We start from the raw sequence: 20693 nt of genomic DNA, 5'->3' as shown, positions 1-20693 counted from the left end.
TATTGGGTTTTTGGTGTGGGGTTTTTTTTTTTTTGGTTGTGGTTTTTGGGTTTTATCCACCATCCTCCTCCAGTTTTACATCACTGTTGCTTCCCCACCCCTGACCCTTGTCAAGGCTCTCAAAAAAGTGAAACACTTCTATTTTGTCCAAATCTGGATCGCTCACTAGTGTGTTTCTAGAAAGAATTTTTTAAGCTGAGGGAGAACAAGAAGAAAATGGCACGGCATAAGGACGGGCCTGCGAATTAAGAAATCCTGTGCTTCAGCCACTAGCCAGCTACTGTTTTGCTTGATTAGGAACCTCCTGTTTCTGCATCTGAGAAGGACTCTAAGTATTATGATCCTCTCCCCTCGGTTCATCAGCTTGAAGGTCCAATCAATATTCACTTCAACAGTATCTGCAATATATCTGTAATAAGACTTTTTCCTCTTGACTTCTTCACACACAAAACCAGGTCTCCGTTTCACAGATGGAGAACTTGATATGCAGTGAAGACTCACTGTTAATCTATTTATCAAAAACCCTGAAACAAAGCAAATCCATAGTACTTGAGTGTTTGCTAGGAATATTATTCAGAACTACTATACTGAAATCTGATTGGTTTTCCATATTAAATTATGTCATCAATTAACCATAAAATGTCTGATTTGCAAGACACTGTCAATCATTTTCATTTGGCAAGTGATTTGTAAAACTTACCCTGTTATATTACAAAACTTACCCTGTTACATTATAAGGCATTTTTTTATTTTCACGCACCCTGGAGTCTTTTCTTCTTTGCTGATTTTTTTCTCTCTGTACTGTCGAATCTCTCGCACCAATGTATAAAAAGCATCCTCCACTCTCTGCATTGTAAAACACAACTCCTTAAGAAACTGCTTTATTAATAATTGTGACATATTGGGACACCCATGGCAGGGGGAAAAGAAAACCAACCAAACAAAAAAACCTCACAACAAAACCACTGAAATTATGAGCTTTACTTGAGAGAAGTATATGGATCTCTGTTTATATATTTAAAATGCTGGGCTTGCACATTTGCTGCTTGATAAATAGTTTTTAATACAAACAAGAGATGCTCAATTTATTGATTAACAATTATTGTGGATATCTATACTTCAAGCTCTCCTTTTTTATTATGTAAGATAACACTTGGACAAAAAAGAATAGGGATGGTTTTCTTCCGTTGCATACTGTGTTGAAAATAATACCAGTTGCGTTATTGAAACTTTTCATACATTTTTGTGGGCATGGATATCTTTAGCAGGCACAAAACCTTATTAGATTCTTAACTGGGGCGTACTTATAGATACATAGAGTTAACCACCTATTTTTACTTCTTAACCAAAGTTAGAAACTCTAACTGTTTGGGCAGAAAAAGAAAAGTAAGCTCATTTATGTTATTTATGTGGAACACACTAACAAAGTATAGATGAAGTCTAAACTGGTAATTTCCTAAGGGGTTAGAAAACAAAAAAATCTCCTAAAAATACTAAGTTTGGGGCAATATTTTAAAGCTACTCACTTTACAGAGCAAGCTACTAGATTTAGGAAAAGGAATATTTCAGTCACAGTAAAGTATTTCTACGAAGCACCCTCACTGTATTTATTATATTTCAGAGTAACTTTCAAAAGTGCAAATACAAGATAAGGAGGTGCAGCACCAGCTTTAAGTTGTATCTGTTATTTTAAACGGATTATAGTTGTGTATAAACTTAAAAACGTAGATAAATCTGTGAGGATGTTCTTGTTATAACAAGATGCAAAATGTTTTGCTGCAGCTTTTAAAGGGGAGAGCACGTATCTCCTTTGCCTCACTGTCAATCTCATTACTTCTCTACTTGGTCAGATCAACAGGGTTAATTTAATAAAAATTCATTATTTGAAAATAAAACCAGAACAGACTGACAATCATGGAAAAGAGAACAACTATTTAAGCCCCGAAATTTTATTACTACCTAAACGCACAATTTGGACTTTTACTTGGCAGGTTTTCCATAAATTGTCTCTCCAATCCATCTTCATATTATGCACCTAATAATAAAATACCTAACATTTACGGCCACAGTTACTGGGTCATTTTGCAAGAACTGTTCCATAGGTTATCACATTTAAGACTCATTCTTAAAACACTGCTGCTTATCTGAGGGTTCCTCTGAACTACAGCCACTTGCATTTAAAGATTAAACGAACTTTATTTCTTTTTGGATTGTATTTCTCTGGTACATACAATATGTCCTGTTAGCATACAGTGAAGTATTGGCGAGGTGTCAAGTCTTACTCTGCAGGCCAGAGTTTGCAAAATGTAAAGGAAGCCATTAGAACCCAGCAAAAACCAAGTAAAGCTCATATTTTCATGTTTTCCTGGAAGGAATAGAAGTTTATTCCTGAAGAGGAAGCAGTAAACATTGATCAGCTGATATGTGCCAAAGCACAGGCTGTACAGGAATCAACATTTTTGCAAATCTACTGTTTTGCAGTAGAAATACAGAATTTGATTATGGAGCTTTCACATGAATAATTAGATAACGAATTCTTCAGTCAACATTTATTGCCAACTTTCCCATCACCAACAGGAGCTGTAATTTGCTTTAGCAATGCAGAGAGAGGGAGAGACACAGACAGAGTGAAAAAAGAAATTACTACTACTGCCATCACCAAGGACAGTCTAATGAATCCTGTTGAAAGAAATTGTTCTTAAAGAAAATATGTACAGAGACATTTGCTAATTTCATTAGCACAAGGTGACATTTTAAAGAGCCAGGTGCCAGCCTTATCAGCTTACAAAGTCTTTTTAATACCAATTTCTTTTAAGATTCTTCAGTATTTTTTCCTTAAATGAACAAAGACCATATATCTAAAATAAAATTAACCAGGTTTTTTAGCTGTCAGAACAGAAAGCAAAAATATGATTTGGCAGATATTAAAATCTTTGAAGTCTAAACTGCTATTTAGTCCAAAGAACCCATGACTCTGAGGCAATGTTTTCAAGATGCTTTTGACTCCTTGGAGACAGACAAACATTCAATTTAAAATATGACTATGTAAAAAGAAAAACTATTTCAAATACAGACCAAAGTACAAATTGAAATTTTCACAGGTTCTGCATCAACAGCACTTAAAGGAAACTAATGACAATTAGCCTTGACCTCTCAAAAATGTCCTGCGTCCACCTTTATACATTTTATGAGAGCTGATCTCCTAAAACCAACTGTTAGACAAATAAAGTCAAAACTATTCATGAGGACACCAGTAAAAAGAATGCTACTCACTTGCATAAAAGCACTTTCAACATAAAACTTTGTAGCAGTAAGGTCAGTTGAGTCAATACTGGAAAACACACAAACCTGCAAAATACCTACTAGTTCGTGTAACATTTAATGTAGAAGTTAAGGCTAATTTTTTGCTGTCTCTCAAACAGACGTAATACTTCAAAAGACTGCTTGGAAACAGTTACTACAACTCAGCCACATGCAGAACCTCCACTAGTTTAGAGACAGAAGGGCTGTTAAGCTCATCATGTTATATTATGATGGTTAAATACTACACACACATCAGTAAATACTGCACAAAATCACAACTAAAGCCACAAAGTTAATCACTCCAAAGTTATGAAGTGCCAGAATTACAGCTCTGTCCCACCTGAATTTCATCCATTATGCACATCCTTCTTTTTTTATTTCTGCACCTATTTATCTTTATATTAGGTAGATAACAAACCTGTTCCTCAGCATCCTGTCATCATTCAGCACACAAGCTGGATGCTAAAATACATTTCAAAATCATCACACTTTTTTTTTCCTCTTGGAACCTTATTCTTGGGAAGGGCTAAACTTTTTTGGCAAAGTTTTACCTTACAACAAACAAGCGACATGAAAAACTCAGCCCACGTTGTGAAGTCTGAAAAGTTACAAGTGATTGAAAAACAAGTTTTAAAATTAAACATGTACACGTGAACTACATTAAAAATTGTGTGGAGTGAAACACATACAATAATGTTAAATAGTTATGACAAAGCCCTAAAACAATGGCAGATTGATTAAAACAAATTGTCTAAATTATCAGTTATTCATTAATCTTAATTGAGATTAAGGAATGAAGTTCTGTAAATACTGTATAAACTAATTCATTGGACCAGGCACCGGTTCCCAACTTATTTTCTTCACAAGTTCAGGACCTAAACCTACTGTACATCAGACAGCTAAAATAACTATAGCACCTTTTTAACAGCATCCTTGTGATTTAGGTCCCCTTCTTCATTAAACACTTCAGAAGTATGTTTAAGTACATATTCTCAAAGATAAGACCTGACGCTTTGGTGAATCCTCTACTATTCTTACAATAATGCTCATACAGCAGCTTTTCCGTTGAATTCAACACTAGCAGGACTGTTGAAATGCTCCAAGGAAAACAAAATCCTACAGTAAAACCACATTTGGGGTACAGCCTGACAACTTTTCCTTGTGTAACTCACAGGCAAATGGAATCTCAGTAAAGAACACAGGATGCAGCCTTGGTGGGGATAAGTCAAGTTTGCTTCTCGTCAATACTATTGATAATACTGGGTGCTATACACTCATGTGGATAGGGAAAAATTTGAATTTAAAGCTTATGTCAAACAGAGAAAAGCCAAAACAGCTACCAAAATAAAGCTAAGAAATTTACACCCTTCTGCATAAAGATTGTGAAAGGATGAGTACAAGTGATGCAACCTGCCTTACAAAACTACCAGTATTTACACGTTTACATTTAAAAATAGGATTATTTTCATAAATTATATTATATTCATTTCAGTCAGCAGTCTAATTAAAAAAAAAAACCTGTAGCCTTATACCCAAATTGTAGGGCCCACTAACCTAATGTTTCATGATGAACTCAAGGATTTGTTTGAAAATCTACACCCAGATTTGGCTTAAAACACAACCTTTTTTGAAGTTAAAGCTTACATCTCTATTGCCAGTCAGAACCAAATAAACCCAAATGTACTAACTTTTAGAACCACTCATTTCTGCACTTCATTTCGGCGTTTCTCTCTTTCCTCTTTTTGACCTTTTCTATGAATTTTAGAAAAATCTCAAAAATGGAATAATTTGGACCTGAGGTATCATTTTGCATGAGCACGCAATGCCATCATTTAAAAATAGTGCCTTGGCAATCAAAACAGACTGCATGGCCAAGCCCCTTCCACTGCCATCTCCCCTGCTGCCTCTCTGAGCTCCAGTAGAAGCGGGACATGGGGAAGGAAGCAGGACGGGACATGGGGAAGGAAGCAGGACGATGGGGAGGGCCCCTTCCACAGGGCCTTAGTGCTGACATTTCCGTGTGGTGGTGCGGCACATGCAGGAAAGGAAAGGAAGGTTCTTGCTTCTAAATATTCATGTCAGACTTCCTACAGACTCCAGAAGTTACCAGAGCACCAGCTACATCTGTTGATACTTGGGCATGTAACCAAAGAGGACCAGATTTTTTTATTTATTTCTTTTTAGCCGAAGAATGAATTCTGCCCAATAAAAGTACAGTCGATGGGCCACATGCAGCTTGCAAAATGGTTTGGATCCCCCAATTCAAAAAGTTACTTTGAAAGAACGTGTGTGTATATATATATGTGTATATTTTCTATATACAAAAGTGACTGAAAAATCGTAATACGTTCATGTATAAGTATACATATATATACATACACAAATGTTTAGATGATCTTGCTGTAATCAAAGATCAGGTTCTTCCTCCAGTTCCATTTCGTCTTCTCAAAAATATTTTATTAATACAGCAACTTATGAAGCAGTTTCATAACATAACACATTAGGAACAGCACTGTGAAAGAACCACCAACGGTACCTAGAGGTTCCAACTTTTAGAAGCCAGTATTTTCAGAAGAGTATACTGGGTATCTGTATTTTAAAAATCCACGAGACACCTTTAGGGACTCCTTATCTGTAGAGGGTGTAAAGCTCAGCTTTGAAAAACAACAGCCAACAGTCAGATTCCTTCTGTAACATTTCAGTTGGCACCTTCAGAAATAAAAGTCACAGATAAAAGCAGTCAAATTATAGAACGACAGTTCATATATGACTGATCTATTGTTCTCTGAAACAAGTACAAACCTCTGGCAGACTTCTTAAAAGTCTGAAAGATAAAAAAGCAGATACTACTTTGTTTAAACAAGGATTATAAAACTGAACAGGAGTGGTGACTTTTGTGCATGTACTGGCTAGGCATGGTGGGGCTGCTTGTAGGAGTAAACTGCAGGTGGGAATGGAGAAGAAATCTTTGAAAATACATCATTGTATCCACATACTTTTATTAAAAGTGGCTATGCAAAATAAATATTTCCTCAAAGCCTGATGCTCTATAAAACCGGCTAAACAAAGTAAAATGTAGATGTTATTGCAGAACAACTATTATTCTAAACCTCAAATGTAATTTCAGAGTTCTTCCTTTTTTATCCTAACATCTCAATGACAGCCACTGATGCAGGACCTTGCAAACAGGAACACTTAATTTTCCAGTTCATTTGTGTGATACATTCTTCAGAACACTCTTGTTGCCTTATTTATTCTCAGCCATTAAAGTTGTGCAGTTCTGGTTTTTTAATCCTACCTAACAGAGACTTTGTCTATTGCCAAAAGTTAACAGTCCTCTGATTCCTCTGTAAAGTTTCACTAATTAGTCCAGGTTTCAACTTGTCAGAAACTTAGGTGGGTGTAACAAATTTGCACTTGTATTTATTTCTTCTATCCAAAAATAACTTATGTACTGTCTATGAGGAAATTCTGCCAAGTGATGCAGCTGAATCTATTTAGCAGTTACACTGAGCAGTTACTCGAATTGCAGTACTCTGCTCTTATTTGCCCCCTTTTGCTACACCTCACTCCCAATTCATACGTTGCATGTGATTATGCAGAGAGTATGAGTTACCTGGCCACTCAGGCCTGATCTAATTTGTACTGATAGTGAGTATTTACTCTTAAAAGAAAGACCACAAATCAGCATTTTTCAAAAGGAATATTTTCTTCAAGTACAGACGCAGTTTCGTCTGTATCTGCATAGCTTATCTTCTGAATAGGCAGTTGTAGGACTACGTGCACCTTTATCCTTGGAAACTCTGACAGAAGCACTAAAAGGACACCAGTGCCTGCCTCTTTCACCTGTACCAGTGGGGTACAATAAAACAACAGTGAGCTCTAAAGTCTTAGAGGAGTATCAGTTTACACAAGGAATTAATCCAGTAATTTCAAAAAAGAGTTATGGTCAATTGCTTAGCTATAGAAAGGTCTATCAAGCACGTCCCACTAACGCTGAATCAATGCTTCAAAGAAAATTGTTATTAATGAAAATACAGAATGAGCTAATTAGCTGTTTGTCTGCTTAATCCTATTGCTGAGAATAAAAGCATTTTCTAAGTAAAAGTGCTTTTAATTTTATTAAAACCTATCACAACCTTCAGAAGGCTAAAATTGTCTGCAGTGGAGAGTACTAACAGGCCAGGTCTCATTCTTTTGAGTTTGCGCAACTGAAGCAAATCACTCATTAATAAACAATTACCAGTTGTTGGTGTGTTGACAGAGACATCGCTAGACTTTCTACTCTGGAGAAACCTATCTATTGGTATGACCAAGCAGCTGTCAATGCCCTGAATAACTAACATTATGAGAATTCACATAACAGTTCTACAATTATATCTGGTAAGTTTTGAGCTTTACCTGTCTTGTTTTTGCTGATGTTTCTATGAAAGGAATTCCATAACTTCTTGCTAAATCCTGAGCTTGTTTTGTATCTACTGTTCTGGAAGGCAAATCACATTTGTTTCCTACTAGCACCATTGGGACATCTTCAGAGTCTTTAACTCTCTTTATTTGTTCCCTAAAAAGACAGAAAAAAAAAAAAAAAAAGCATTTTATTTAACAGGTATTGACAGTTTATACAGTAAATTTTAAAACAATTAAACAAAATTAAATTATCAGATTCCAACATCATTCTTTATGGTAATTTACTGCACATACACTATTAAAAGCCATGAAAAATAAATGGACTAATCCTGTCACCATCAGGTTTCTCACCTTATTTAAAGAAAAAAAAGTTGATATTTTCCCAATTACTATAGATTCTGATGCCATTACAGAATGTTTACAGAACAAGCCTAAGAAGCTCTGATATAAATCTTACTGCTTATCTCTCATACTCAGCACTCGTCATACTCAATTAATTTGCTAAGATAAAATACTGTCTTGATTTTGGTTTGGTGGGGTTGGGATTTTTTTTTTTTTTTAAATTAAAAACAGCATTACAGACCCTGCATTTAGACAGGGGTTTTTAAACTTTGAAGACCACTGGTCTGGTTCTCTACAAAGATAAATTTGTTAAAGGAGTCCTTTGAAACACTAATTAGAAAGCATCTTAAAATACTAGTTAGATGTACTAGTCAAGAATCCCAAGTAACAATCATTAATTTCACTACTTTTGCCTTCCCCAATAATCGAGCAGTATGTTCCGTAGTTAATATAGTCGCTGTTTTCACTTATTTATTTATGAGCCTTCAGCTTCAGTCTGCAAGGCCACCCACAGGTGTGTGAATGCACAGTAAAAACTCCAGCACTCAACTTACAACATTCTTTGCCAAACTGAGAAGGCCTTCCTCTGCAACTCTCTCTTTAAAAACACAGATGCCACATAAAAACTGCCACGTTCCTTCTTCCCCTTACACTGACATCTTACCTTTGTCCCCTTTTCCTCTACAACCAGAGGAAACCCATTTATAATGATCTGGTTAGATAATGAAGAGAAGTTCAAGTTTTTCTTGGCCCTCAATTTGCAGCAGTACTCCTCTGACCCCATAGCTGCTGCAGGGAGATATATCATAAGCAGGAAACTATTTCTGTAGTGAAGCATCTCTACCCGTTTAGCTACTCACACAAGCACACCGCACAATTAAATGAAAAATGAAAAAAATGCAACTCTGTGATCAGGGCGGTTGCACCTCCTGACTTCAACTACAGTGAACTGTGACAGTTTCCCACCTTAAATGAAGAACTGTAACTTGCTGTTCACAACAAAAATGATGCAACTTCAGCTTATAAGTACATGTTGGGTTTGTGGGTAATACTGATACCAAAACACTCCTCCGCCCTACAGCAACAGAGATCTGACAGCATTATAAATGCCTAAGTATGAAGAGCTTAGCATTATGTGTTTGGGACTAATCTTTAACTGATGCTGCTACATTCAGTGATCTTTGGTGGGATTTGCATTGCTTTCTAACAGAATACCCCAGGAGAATTCAGTATAAAAGTAATCTAAGTTAGAAATGATTTGGTATGGTAATCACCAGAGACTGCTTCTATTTCTGTATTCGTGTAGCTGACAAAGAAAGTAAGTTGAAACTTTTAACTAATTATTTTAAAAGAGAGAATAGGAAGAAACTAAGACGTTGGTTTTTAGCAGTCATCCTGGAGCTCCGGTTTTGTCTGTCTGCCCTTCTTAGGTGTCAGGATTCACACATGCTACACTTCCAGTAACACTTCACAGGTATTTCCACCCCTAGAACAAAAACTAATAACGGACATTATTGTCTATACAATTTCAATTGCATAAGTTTTTCCGTCTTAGCACAAAATTTTATCTATGGAACGGGAAGAGGTGACCTTTAGATAAGTCTTTTCTACGAATAGGCAGAAATACTAAGTGACATTAGTTTATACCAGAAGAGCTTTCATATTTTGTCTGCCTAATGTGTGAACAAGGCAGATTTTCAGATTACCCAAAATCCAAGACCTTCAGGTGCACAAATAAGTTGTAATATTGCTAACTTGCAAATTTCCCCTTAGATGGTATTTCAGAAGAAAACATTTTATTACCTAGTGGAAGAGCAAGCAATCTATCCACCTAATAAAAGAGTTAGTCAATTTTCTTTCAAGGTACAAACCTATAATGGTGAATATCTTCAAAAGACTTTGTATTGTTTATAGCAAATACACACAGGAAGCCTTCCCCTGTTCTCATATATTGGTCCCTCATTGCACTGTACTCTTCTTGACCTGCTGTATCAAGAATATCCAAGAGACAGGTTTCTCCATCAATTACTACTTGCTTCCTGTAGGAATCCTAAGAAAAGAAAAAAACCACCAAATCTTGGTTAGACACAAACAAGTAAGATTTCAAGTACCTATAACTCAGGAGATAACGTTTTTTTATAGCAATCGAGCATAACTGAAAAAAGAGTTAAAATCCAGCTTTACAGATTGACAAATGACAGTAGGAAAAGTGTCCTGTATTACATGTATACAGCAATCCAGAAGTGGAAAGAGCACTGGAAGGACCGGTTATTATCCGTATTCTGAATCTTCAGTGAGTAACAGTACCTGTGCACACACACAGCCAGAAAAAGACTGTTCTTATTTTGCACAAGAGGACAAAAAGTACAAATTTGATTTAGATCAAAACCATCTCCCCTTTGTATCTGTTAACAGAAGAACTAAACAAACTTGTAATCCTCGTTTTAGAAGGTTTGACATTGCTTAAGATCACTCAATTTACCTTTTTTTTTAAGTAAGATTTGACCTTCATTCTATTGATGTTTACAAAAGTGTTGTGCCACAACAATATACAAAATAATGACACAGAAAGAGTTCACAAGTATGACAACTCAAAAAAAAAAAAAAAAATCTAAGCCACTGAAAAGGAAATTAAGTATAAAATGTCTTCAGCGTTTGGGACATAAAAATCTATTTTGTATGCCTAAGCAGGTGCATGATATTTGTTATTGAAATTGAGTTATTTGAAGTTTAAGCTTTTTAGCCACAACAGACCAACACAAAGTCACATAAAAGCCCTGACAAGTTGGTTCATAGAGCTGTTGGAACAAATTATTTCAACACTATCAATTCAAAGTTTGCAGGTCACTGATTCAAGTGGCTAAAATCTGTACAAAGTCCCAAGCAACAAGATATTAATATTTATTTACAACTCTTTTTGGTGCTAGGCTTTTATGAGTATACAGTTTTAGTGGTAACAACATATGCATTACTTTCCCAATAACTATTTTCTATAAACATCTGTATATTCAAAATAAAACCATATCAATAAGCTTTAAAAATAGGTCATTGAGCAGTGCCATGAAGCTATCCTCAGCAAACAGTACTTGTAACGAAAAAAAGGTATAAACACAAACCTCTGGTATTACCTTTCAGATCCTTTAGCTAGAGATTAACACAATATTGCTATTGTTCTTTTTAACACTATACAGAAGTGAACCTAAGGTCCTAGGAACAGAATTAAAGAATTAAAGTTGCAATTCTATTCAACTTCAAGATTAATTCAGAATGACCTTCGTTCCTTTGTACCCATTTTAAGGCACAGTATACCTACTCCTGTGCACTCTCTATCTCTTCCTACTTTTACAAAAGGCTCGCTTCTTTCCTGTTGCTCGAGCTAAAACCCCAGAAGTAGATAGCTGTATGGAATCAGTATCTTAAACTACCCAAACCCTGCAATCTCACATTTATCTTGAACATGGATGAATTTAACAGTATTAGGTAAAACAATATTGACTGTTTACATTAAAGATAAAAGTTTACTTCCAACATGATTTTGGAAATATTCATTTCACAGAAGTGCCAATTCCGTGTTCAAATAAGAAGTGGGTGACTTCATAAATATATAAGCCATGTTTAAATATTGATACAGCTGAGACAAATACACAAGCTCCAGTGTGTTTTAAAATAATGTTAATATTCCATTTCATTGCTTAAAAAAAAAAGAAACACAACGCACACCCCCCCCTCCAAATCTTAATTCCCATTCATTTCAGTTCAATAGCAGGACCCCCATGTCCTATGATACCTTTATCACAGTTCACAGTGAAGTACTAGTAGAACTTCTAGCATTATACTAGGCATATTTACAAGCTTTCATTTTTTTTTTCTTCTTGCAATTTGACTGCTACTATAAAAATATAAAAAACAGTTCTTGAAAAGCCTGTGTTATTCCTTTACATCTTAGCACTTCAAAAGAAAAGAAATTCCCCTCTACTGAGCTCTGAACAAAAGCTTTAAGTAATTTTCATTAAAGAAAATAATTTTAAAGAGGCAAAAACCCCATCACTTTCAAGAACTGCTGGCTTTAGCATGCCTACCATATTAGCAGTAGTAGCAAAGATGCAACAGCGTAAAGCACAGCACAGGTACAAGAAGGAATGCTTTGAGATATTTGTTTTGCCCACTTCTAGAAAGAAGTAACTAGAAAGGAGATTTGAGGCAGAAGGAAGAGGTGGAAAAGAAAATTCAAGCTTATGATTTCCTTCCAAGCTACTGAAATAATAAACACTTTGCTTTTATGCCTCCCCCTGCCCCAAAAATATCAAACCTGCAATCACATTTGTCACTGTAGGAAAGAAAACTGAAGAACCACATTAAAAGCTCAGGCTCCTGGGACCCTCGTGCCACCATGGTAGAAAAGCAGTGTAAACATACCCAAGATAATACTTCCTTATTTATGTGTGTTACCATACTGTAAAAATTATCAAGTCCTGCAAAACAGAATGTAGGATCTACCAAAAATAAAAGTTATGCCACTATTGTACTTGGGGCACTTCTGCTTCAAAATACAGTTGCAGAACCCAAATGGCCAGGGTCCCCTTCAACAAGGAAAAAAAAACCAACATTCTAATCCATAAATGTAATAATTTATAAAAATCCACTAGCTTTATTGCACATTGGAAGACTTGCAGTAATTAACGCAATGAAGAAATTTCCAGTGTAACACTATTAAGTACAAACCAAATGCAAACTAGAATTCAATTTGGAAGTAGTACCCAACTCCAAATATGAATTTGCAATTTTTCCCCAGTATACAGACTCAGCATATCCATATAATTTTTTTTTTTATTTCATTAATCACTTAACCTGCTTTTATTGGCCTTTCACAGGCCATAAAAATCAGCATTATGCTAAAGCAGTAATAATTCCATCTGTTCACACGCACTGATAAGAAAATGTGGTAGAAAATCTGAGCTATACACTATATATGAAATTTATCTTAAAAAAACAAACAAAACCACTGCTTAATAAATCCCAACTAAGCAAGTAACTATTATTTTGTAATAATCCAGTATACGAGTGATTTAATAAAAAAATATCACAGCTACTAGGACTATGCTATTGCTAAATAGTGGTGGAAGTTTCACAGGTGTGTAGGTCATTTCAGAACACAGACTTAAATATCAGTATTCCTAAATCAGTCAAGGGATTTTGCTAATCCAATTAAAAAACCTCTGACGGGCAACAAAGGTGGCTGCTCTTTCTCTAAGACATTTAAAAGATGACATATATTTAGCACTAGGGCATGCTGAAGCTTAAAATATAAAATAAAATTTTAAAATTAGGTTCTCACACAAGGTATTGTAAATAAAGACTTAACAAACCTCGACCAGTAGAGGGCACTAGTCCAACTGTTCTGTCTATTAGGCCAGATTTACAAGGGTTACTGTACATACAGTTAAAAAACAAAATAACTTAAAAATGCTTGGCTATAAATCTATGCTTGGATATCTACTTCAAATAAGATACGAAATCGTGAAACACATAGGAAGTATGCATATTTGAATAACAGCAGCCACCCAAACATGCACTCATTTTAATTCCTCCCATCGCCCCTTGTCATCTGCTGTGCTCAGATATAAGTAAATAAAATACTCAAGCAGGCCATGAAATCTGACATTTTCCAAACAAGTTATTTGTTGAACCATTAAGTCTATTCCACTTAAAAGTGCAACAAGATTAACATTGTAAATGCATCTGTGATTAAGTAACATTTTTTTCCCCCTCTTCAACTGCATCATGTCCTCGCAACAGGAGAATTTTAGAAGTGTTGAGTTTAATTTTGTTAATCACAGGAAAGATATAAAACTATTCAATAACGGTGTAGTTATGGAATCCACTACAGAAAACAAACACTGAACTCTTTTCCCTGTCTACCACAAAATATTTAGCCTGATTATTTATCTGCAAGGGAAAATTAGTATTTTGGCAACAGCCATATGGCAACCAAAGAAACAGTAGTAAGTGAGAAACAATAGCAGTGACACTACTGAACCGCCATTATTTACCAGTCAAAGCTACTTTATCCTTATTTGCTCATACTGCACAAAAACCACTCTGCAGCTATTGTTCTTTGATCAGCCCCCACCACCACAATTGCATCTCTCAGGAAGTACAGTCCAGCAACCCCTCTCAACCCAATGGGATTTCGCCCAGGCAAAGACTGAACCATTTAAAACCAATTTCAAGCCCATTCGCTGGAATGTTTGCCACCCCAAATCGCAGACCACCCCTCTTATAACTGGATTATTTCTTCCCTACAAGCTTACCTACACAATTATTCCACAGCATGGTGCGCACAGCAAGGTGATTCACCACACAGTAGGAAGGTACAGTCTCCATCCTCAGAATTTACAAGACAAAAAATGGTAACTAGTGCTCAGACAAGAACTTGTAGGAGTTGCAGAAGATTAAATTTGTTGTATGCAACAAGTTGTTGATGCTGGTAAAGCCCACTAGGTTAAAGGCTTCTTTCTTTCGGGAAAACATTGATTCTGGACCACAACACAATGCTACAGTAACCCTGCACACTACCAAGTAAAAGCCAGAGTTCTGGGATTTTAGGTTCTTCTATAAGGGGCTGTATTTTCAATTTATTATTTTACATTAAAATATATTTGGTATTCCTCAAAGTGCACGGGTTGTTGATCAGCAAAATGCCCCAAGTGATTTAGGAATACAGGCATTCATGTTTTTGTGTTCCTAAATTGCTTACACAGTTCTGGCTTTGTATGACAACTTTAACACAGAAACTCCACAGCACTTTTTGTAACACATAAACATAACTTTAACCTAAGAGAAACACAGATGATTATGAACAAGCGCTACAAAGGCCAACATCCCCCTAGGTTCCTTTTGCAGGAAAAATTAAGATCCCATGTTGCTTGTCCCCCTCAACCAGTTCTGCGTGTGCATTTCCTGTTTTTTAAGCATGTTCTGGGTTGCTGTTGTTTTAAGATTTCACATTGTAGTAGACCTGCTCTCCTAGTGCAAATCAAAACACTCTTCCTTTCTCCATAGGCCCATTGACAAAATCTCCTACAAGCGTACATGAGGGTACTCAGCCAAGCAATGGAGAGACAGGAGGACACACAGGCATAGGAAGGTGAACTCAAGCTGACCCATCTCTCTCTGGGGCACAGTAACTCAGGCCTGAGCTTCAATGAAGTGAGGCACCTTCCTACCACCTCAGGACACTGGCTTGTGCCCCTTTGGTCTACCTAAAAATGACTACACAGCTCTTTTCCAAGTCAACATTTTAAGCCTAAACACTTGTGATTCCTTCAAGTAAGCTTGGAATACAAACATATAAATGAAATCAGAAGATACAGAGGTTCAATGCTGGGAATGTAAAAATCTTGGGTAAACTATAGTGTCAGTTCTCCTTTTATACAGTCTGAGGTTATTAAATCCAAAGATCCACATGAGACTTCAGACAACACTGGTATTTTTCTTGTATTTAAAAAGTAGAGCTTGCTTGCTCATTGAAAACCTTTAAAATATCACAACTTTTATAGCTCAAATACAATTTCAAATTTTGAGGAACTGTGCCTTGTGTTTCAAAGAATCCACTACAGCAGCTCTCTCAACTTTTTTTTTTTTTTTTTCTAGATACAGAAACAGGCACTGGCCTATTTAAAAAGAAATAAAAATAAATCAGGCTCCAAATTTTTGCATTCTGCACCATAACATTCCAGAACACATTTCTCACCATGTGAAACAGATCCGAATGATAGGAGCTGAGAAAGCTTGACGTGTACATTTCAGAACTACAAATTTCCCTTCTTGATATCAAAAGGGAAAGTCGCATTTAAGAGATTGCATGCAAAGCCATGGAGGGCTGTGCCAAACATTCTGAAGTGAGTTTGGCAAATACTTTGTCACCAAGATCCCAAAAATATGCATCCAAAACGTCCAATGAAACGTGCCAAATAACACTACACTTCAACTGATCAAAATTGTTAATTTTTTACAGTAACTGTTGTTCCACAGCCAGATGAAGACACAGAGCAATTTTCTCTCCAACGCTGACCATTACCTTTGCATTCTTTTTAATATGAAGCATTGTTCTATGTTTTTTGTGATAACTGTCCAGAAGCAAACAACTATCATTTTTACTGATCATCTGTAATCACAAGAAGTATAAGATGAAATTGTTTACCTCTATTGTAGGGTCATATTCATCCACAAAGTGATTCTGAATTAACTGTATTGTCAAGGCGCTCTTGCCTACACCACCAGCTCCAACGACAACAAGTTTATATTCTGTCATTTTTTAGCAGACCTGATGACAAAGAAACCAACATTAAGCAGAAAGAGTCAGGTTCCAACTAACGAGGATGCTGCTGGTGCATTTTCATTCAGTATCACGTTCCTTTACTATTACCGGAAAGGAACTCCCTCCCTGAAAGACAAGACAAAAAAGCTATGAGGGAATGCTATTTCTCTAATAAAATTATACATAGGGAATGTAGCTTGGGCACTAAGCTGAAAGGTTCCCATTACAAAGAGAGAAAAAAGCAACTATACGTTAAATTCTGGAAAAAGTCAAAGAGTATTTCTTGCAGAGCGAAGATTTTCTTCTCCGCTGCTTTCTGGCTGTGGGAGACAGCCCGGATTACTCTCTGGGAAACCGGCACCGAACCGAGCGCCCCCCGGCTTCGAACACACACCCGTTCGCTGCAAACGCCCGCGACGGGACAGGCGCGGCTGCGCCCGCCGCTTCACCCCACGGGTTCGCCGACACAATTTATAATTGGTTTTAATTTTGTTTTTTTAATTTTTTTGCCAGGCAGGGCGAGCTCAACGCGACCGCCCCCCAGACCCCTCACCCACCTCCCCAGAGGCGCCGCTGCCCCCCCCACCACCCCGGCTCCCCTCAGCCTGGAGGCAGCGGCGCGGCCGGGCCGCCCAAACTTTCCAGCCCCGCGCACGGCGGTTGTAACCGTTTGGGAATTAAAAATATACATATATTAAAAAAAAAAAAAAGGGGGGGGTGGAAGGGGGGAGGGGTGTGATTCGGCAGACGCTGCCGGGCTCCCGGAGGGCGTTGGCCACCTGTCCCACCGCCCCCTCCCGAGGCCGCCGAGCCACCGCCCGCGCCGCGGGGAAGGACGGCGGCGGGGCCGGCGGAGGCTGCTCCGGGGGATGCCGGCGCAGGGCGCAGCCCCGCGGGCGGCAGCGGGACACGGAGCGGGGCGGCCCACCCTTCCCGCGCAACCGCCGGTGTTCCTTCCACCCTCCGCGGTGGGTGCCCGGCTCCGCTCTACCCCTGCCCCACCTCGAAGGGAAAGGCAGGGAGGGAAGAAAGCAAGCGCGGCGCTTCGCTCACGGTTGAGCGGTTGGGGGTAGGGAGAGGCGGGTACCTGCCAGGCGCTGCAGCGGGCCGCGGGAGCACGCCGGCGCCTCCCTTGCCCGCCCCGCCGCGGCGGCCGCTCCGCGTCCCTTTCCGTCCCGGTCTGAAATGGCGGGGGACGGGAAGGGCTGGAGCTGCCGAGGGAGCCGAGCGCCGAGAGGGCGGATGGATGGATGGACGGGGGTGATCGATGCGCTCCGCGCTCCCCTTTGCGGCAGCCCCGGCCCCGCCCTCCTCCCCCTCCTCCCGCCGCGACGCCTCAACCGCCCGCGGCCGCTGGCGGTTGAGGAGTCGCGGCGGGAGGAGGGGGAGGAGGCGGAGGATTGCGGCCGCCCATTGCGGCCACCGGGGGCTCAGTGGCGGCGTGAGGGGTCGCCTGGCCGAGGAGCGGTGTGCCCGAGGGTTGGCGGAGGGAAACAAGCACAATTCCAGCGCTTCATCGCCATTCCCCCCTCCCCTCAGCCGCCGCGGCTCCGCGGAGCGGGGTGTGAGGGGAACGCGCTGAGCGGCCGCCGTGGGGGGCGCATTACGCGCTAATCGTAACAAAAAGCATCAACAACAACAACAAAACCCCCGAACAAACACAAACAAAGCAAATCAAACAATAAACCCCAACGTGTTTATCCGTAGCTGGTCACAAAGGTGTCAGCAGAGGCCTTGTGGAATTGCTGGGAAACTTTGGGCGCGCCTTAAAGTTTCGCTCGTTTCAAAATGAAGCGCGAGGTTTTGTTGTTATTTTTATAACTACTGGGATGCTCTGTTAATAAACAAAGGTGATTTTTTTCTTAGGAAGCAAGTTAACAATTGCACAGCAAAGCCTTTTTCCTTACTAAAAGGTCAAAAACGTAATTCCCTGTAAACAAAAGGCTCCAATGTGTCAATGAATGTATTCATCATATACTGTGTGAGTTCATCTGCGTTAAACTTCTAAGTATACACATAAAATCACTAGGAGTTCCATACCACTATGGGAAATTTGATAAGGCACAGAAATGAACAGCCCATGAGAACTATAGCCTTTATTTTAATATAAACTCACATATTTAAAATTGTATCTATATAGATAATTATCTATGTATGTAAATATTTATGTAAATGTTTATGTGTTACAAAAAGTGCTGTGGAGTTTCTGTGTTAAAGTTGTCATACAAAGCCAGAACTGTGTAAGCAATTTAGGAACACAAAAACATGAATGCCTGTATTCCTAAATCACTTGGGGCATTTTGCTGATCAACAACCCGTGCACTTTGAGGAATACCAAATATATTTTAATGTCACGTAAGCAGCTTCTTTGACACAGGTCGCCAGGTCTCGGCCAAAGGGAGCGAACCTTATTCCTAATGAAGATTATTCCGAGGGTAACTCCAGTGGTGTCGAGCGGCCGGATTAATTTGGCCAGCTTTGTTTTCTCTCTTTGAATTTGAGTGTCAGAAATAAATATGTCGTGTCTATGCATCTGGTGTGCGAGAATCTTAATTTAAAGAGGCTGGAGCTTTGCTCTATGCAACTGCCTGTGACAACTTGCAGCTCCTTGCCTTTCAGTGTGCATCTAAAGGGCTCTGGTTTTGGGCGGTACTCAGCAGATCATCGAAAGCATTAACCCTCCGGGACTACGCTGTCTCATTTAGGAAGTGTGTTCCCGTGATTAATTCACATAAATAAGCCCAAGCCGCTGTGGTGGTGTTCAGCACTACACCCTTGTGTTAAGATTTGTGTTAAGATTTGGGTGGGCAACAAACACCTCTTAGAGCTGTTGTGTGAAAAACGGTGTTGGTTCAGGCAGAGACTGCAAAAGATCAGAATTCTTGTATTCTTGAAATTAGTAGTTTCTGTCACTGAAATCAGTGACAAAAGTCCCATGGACTCCTGTGGGTGCTTCTGTAAGGATACTTATACACAGTGGGAGGGTATATACCACCATAAACTACAGAGAAAATTAAATCAGGAAACTCTTTGTGACCCCCACTTCTCCCAGGGATTTAGTTGTTACTAACCTGGTCATTTTTGTGAAAAATGTTATTAGGTTATTTCCCAACAGCCTCAACAAGAAAAGACTCACAAAAGTGCGTGTGATGGTGTAACATGAAATCATCTTGCAAATTAGAGTTAAAATTGAGTGATTCAGTTTTCTTATCAAGTAAGCTGCCTCACATGAGCAGATGCAAAAACCAAAAGAAAGACCTGCTTTCAAAGAACAAGTAGCCTGGTGGTAAAACCACAAGCCTGGGATGTGGGAAACCCACATTCCCATCTGTGGTGTGAAAGAGGCAAAGAAAGGATTTGAATGCAGATGTTCGGTAACTGAGGTAAACGCCCTGATCAGCAATTTTAGGATAGCTGGATCTCACTTTTGTGTTTTGCTCCCCCTAGGAAAACTATTCGAGTGTTGTGGTTCTTCCTAATGCAGTGGGAAAATGCCTGCGTAACAGGAAAACTTGCCCAGTTCTGCACATAGTGCTGGTGTTCCACAAACAGCTTGGATGGTTTGTTCTCATCTGCAGGGCTTTATATGGGGAGAAGCTGTTCATCTTTAAACCCACACAGTCACAGCTGGGATCAGAAGAGTATCCAGAGAGCTGCTGCCTTTGGTAGAACCTTCTCTGAAAACTTCAGGTCCTGATGACAGCTTGAATCATCCCATCTCCATATGATCTCAATGAAATGTGCAAACAATCATTTTGCATATCGCTGGGAGGGAAAATGAATTGTTAGGATTCTGGAAAAAGCAGAATGCAAAACTTGATTTTTTGTTTTTATTTTTTGTGTGAACAGATTTGTTTATAAATGTCTATTTTGAAATTGTTGTTTCCTTTAATTAGACTGTGTTTAGAAATGCCTTTTCAGGTTTGTGTGTGAAATGGTTTGAAAACAAGCTGAAATAAATGAGTTGATCAAAAATATTAAGTGCCAATACATACACTGCATTGATATGAAAGCTGTTGAAAAGTTGGGACAAGCAATGCAAAACCTCCTAGATTTTGTGGAAATGCTGTTCTATGAGTTATTGACTTCATTTCAGTAATTTTTTCTTCAGTGCAATTTGCAAAGGGAATTCTGAATGCAGGCAAAACAGATGCACATTCTCAAATCCCAAAACACCTCAGTGTGCTAGAACTAAATAGTTTTCTTAAGTTAAAGCACATTCATCAATTCAAAGGCTTCTGCACATTTGCATTAAAATATTCCAGTCCTGGATCCTCGGTGGATATAGATCTTTGAGGGCAAATCACCAGTCACAGCTCCT

The 20693-nt window shown here is 38.7% G+C and overlaps 1 protein-coding gene across 2 annotated transcripts in view; it reads right to left on the bottom strand.

The window, feature by feature from the left end:
* Nucleotides 1-17387, bottom strand: part of DNAI7 (dynein axonemal intermediate chain 7) — a 53251-nt gene extending 35864 nt beyond the window's left edge. The window contains exons 1-4 of one of the 2 annotated variants that reach the window (XM_080356064.1): nt 16624-17387; nt 16256-16378; nt 9924-10102; nt 7705-7864 (exon numbers count right to left, since the gene is read on the bottom strand). In XM_080356064.1, the coding sequence (XP_080212190.1) occupies nt 7705-7864; nt 9924-10102; nt 16256-16366 (450 nt within the window). In that variant the 5' untranslated portion in view covers nt 16367-16378; nt 16624-17387. Of the gene's footprint in view, nt 1-7704; nt 7865-9923; nt 10103-16255 lie in introns of both variants that reach the window. The other variant, XM_080356063.1, reaches the window with a different exon arrangement.
* Between the last annotated feature and the right edge of the window lie 3306 nt (nt 17388-20693).

The sequence above is a fragment of the Nesoenas mayeri genome (assembly GCF_963082525.1).
Source record: "Nesoenas mayeri genome assembly, chromosome: 1".
Taxonomy (NCBI): domain Eukaryota; kingdom Metazoa; phylum Chordata; class Aves; order Columbiformes; family Columbidae; genus Nesoenas; species Nesoenas mayeri.
The sequence above is the reverse complement of the archived record's forward strand: the minus strand, read 5'-3'. Positions and strand labels throughout refer to the sequence as shown.